We start from the raw sequence: 2,500 nt of genomic DNA, 5'->3' as shown, positions 1-2,500 counted from the left end.
TGGAGGACGATAAATGATGACAATTCTCGCCTTAAGCGAATCTGTGCTGATTTTAAACTCAGAATATTCAAACGAGTTTATTTTGCGTGATTCAATCTTCCTAACATCAATTGATTTTTTGATCAGCAATGCAGTCCCACCGCCATTACGGCCAGATAAGCGATTTTGTTGAAAAAGTTTGTAAGTTTCACTTGGAAAAAACTCCAAACTTGCAGCCGTATCATTGTCGCGCAACCACGTTTCAGTCATCGCAAATACATCAATATCAGTTTCAGGATGTAATCAAGCAGCACAGAAGATTTCCCTTGAGACTTAACAGATTGAAGGTTGGCAGAACATAACAATAAAGAAGAATTCGCCTTGTGTTTTGGAGACAATGGCGTACGCTCCACAACACTGATATTCAACCTTGAATTTAGAATATTCAAATTCTTGTCCAAATTGCGGCCCAAAAAATTATCGTTCGATGCAGCACATCTGGTCTAAAGCAGGTTATAACAGTTGAAATATGCCTCTGAATTCCCTTTCCAGCACGAGAACCACGGCGAGTTGGTCGATATCTTGCAACTCCAAGCTTGACTAGGTGTGTCCACAAAGAAGGTTGTAATGGCCGAGTAGATGAAACGTTTGATATCACGTTCATCAAAGATAAACGCGAATACTGAAGCAGCATTATGAGACTTCCAATGCTTACAATGTATTTAGCAGTAAGCTTCGTGAAATTTAGGTTCTTAAAGCAGGAATAATCAAATATCCGGAGCAATAGGTAGTGCTGCCAAAGGCGCTCTACGCTCTACGCTCTACCGATTAAGCCTAAGCACTCCATTGGTATTAGTATTAGTATTAGTATTATTATTATTATTATTATTATTATTATTATTATTATTATTATTATTATTATTATTATTATTACTATTGAAAACCCAAAACCCAGTGTACTGCTGGGAGCTCGAGACACGAGAAATTTAGCTTGGATAGTTTTTTTGGGGGATAGTCGTGTTTTTATTCGTTAAGGACTTTTCCTCGCTATCATTAAAACTTTTAAAATATATATATATATATAGATAGATATATATATATATATTTTTTTTTTTTTTCTTTAAGACAATCACACTGCATGTAAATAGTTGAATGCCTAGTGGAAAGCCAGCTACTCTGTCAGAAGTTTGCTGACTGGTGAGAACTATACTCTGAGTGAAAAAGTGACCTGCGTTGTTCTTGTGTTTTCTGACAACATGTGAAACAGCCATTGTTCTTCAGTTTCCAAATACTCTCGGAGGCACTGCAAAAACACACTAGAGTTCCTGGAGAAGATCGCTCCATAGGCAACGTGGTTGTTAAGGATGCTGCCAACCTGTAAATTATAAATCAGCGTTCTTTATAAGTCAACTCATGTAAGTTGGGAAAAAAAGATTTACCCATCTTGGAAAATCAGTTTGCCTTAAATAATCGTTTAGATCTCAGGATTATGGTTAAAAGTTACCTGTAAGTTGTGTTGTGTGAGAGAGTTAATATGGTACTTTAGCCCATGTACATCCACTAAGGCACCGTCAACATGGCGGTCGATAACAAGTCGGAATACTTCCTCGCTGTTAGCAAGAGCTGTGTGTAGAAACCAGCATAAGGAGTTGAGTATTTAATAAAACTAGTCAGTTTAATACATTTTTTTTCAATTCCTCTCCCACTTTTTCCGATCTGTCTTGTGAGGTTTTGGTAGATTGCATTACTCAGTGTTTAACATCAACCGCAAACTTTATTTACGAATAAAAAAAGGAAACATTTTGAGCAAGAGTCGCCCCAACTTACCTTTGATTATCTAGCAATGTATTATATTTTGGCTGGCCACGCCAGCCTTCTTCAGGAACAAAGAGAGTGGTTGGTTGCTTGTTTAAAAACTCAGGTATTAACGAATGACATCATTTAACAGCCGTAAGGCACTGGCAAGAAAAGCTTGACATTTTCCAAACGTAACGGAAGTAAAAACATCAAGTCCAATCTTCTGCCGCCATGACGATTTTCTACTTCCGTGTTTTCAGCGGTATCGTACATTAACGTGCTTCAGTTTCCACTATATGGTAAAAAACGTAACACGACGGCGGCTTCTTTCTTCGATTAGTTAGGGTTAGAGAAGGAACAGTTGTTTTCGATCAGTCGTTTTTTGGGGGTTGGGAGCTGCTTTAAACTAGGTAAAGTGCATATTCAACCTAGGTAAAATGAAGATCACCAATTTAACCTGGGTAAAAACGGATTCAACCTGACACCGTATTTGACCGGGCGACAACAGGGAAGGAGGCGAAAATCCCCCTCGCAGCTGCTACACCTTATACTACATATCATATGCGGTCAAACAGAAAATATATAACTCTCAATAGAAATTAACCAGAAACACCACGCACCCGCCGGGCGACGGGATTGTTGGCCAGGATAGGGTAAATGAACAAGTGGGTTTTATTTATATCATGAGGAGAGAAAGAAGTGGCTGTTGCAAACGCACTTTGTC

The 2,500-nt window shown here is 38.5% G+C and overlaps 1 protein-coding gene across 1 annotated transcript in view; it reads right to left on the bottom strand.

Moving 5' to 3' along the window:
- The window catches only part of LOC137970373 (uncharacterized), a 79,915-nt gene that overhangs the window by 18,804 nt on the left and 58,611 nt on the right, over nucleotides 1-2,500 (bottom strand). The window contains exons 6-7 of the mRNA XM_068816895.1: nucleotides 1,484-1,602; nucleotides 1,208-1,354 (exon numbers count right to left, since the gene is read on the bottom strand). Of these exons, the coding sequence (XP_068672996.1) occupies nucleotides 1,208-1,354; nucleotides 1,484-1,602 (266 nt within the window). The remainder of the gene's footprint in view (nucleotides 1-1,207; nucleotides 1,355-1,483; nucleotides 1,603-2,500) is intronic.

This window comes from Montipora foliosa, chromosome 9 (assembly GCF_036669935.1).
Source record: "Montipora foliosa isolate CH-2021 chromosome 9, ASM3666993v2, whole genome shotgun sequence".
In the NCBI taxonomy this organism is placed as follows: domain Eukaryota; kingdom Metazoa; phylum Cnidaria; class Anthozoa; order Scleractinia; family Acroporidae; genus Montipora; species Montipora foliosa.
Note: the sequence above shows the minus strand (reverse complement) of the source record. Positions and strands in the feature narration are given on the sequence as shown.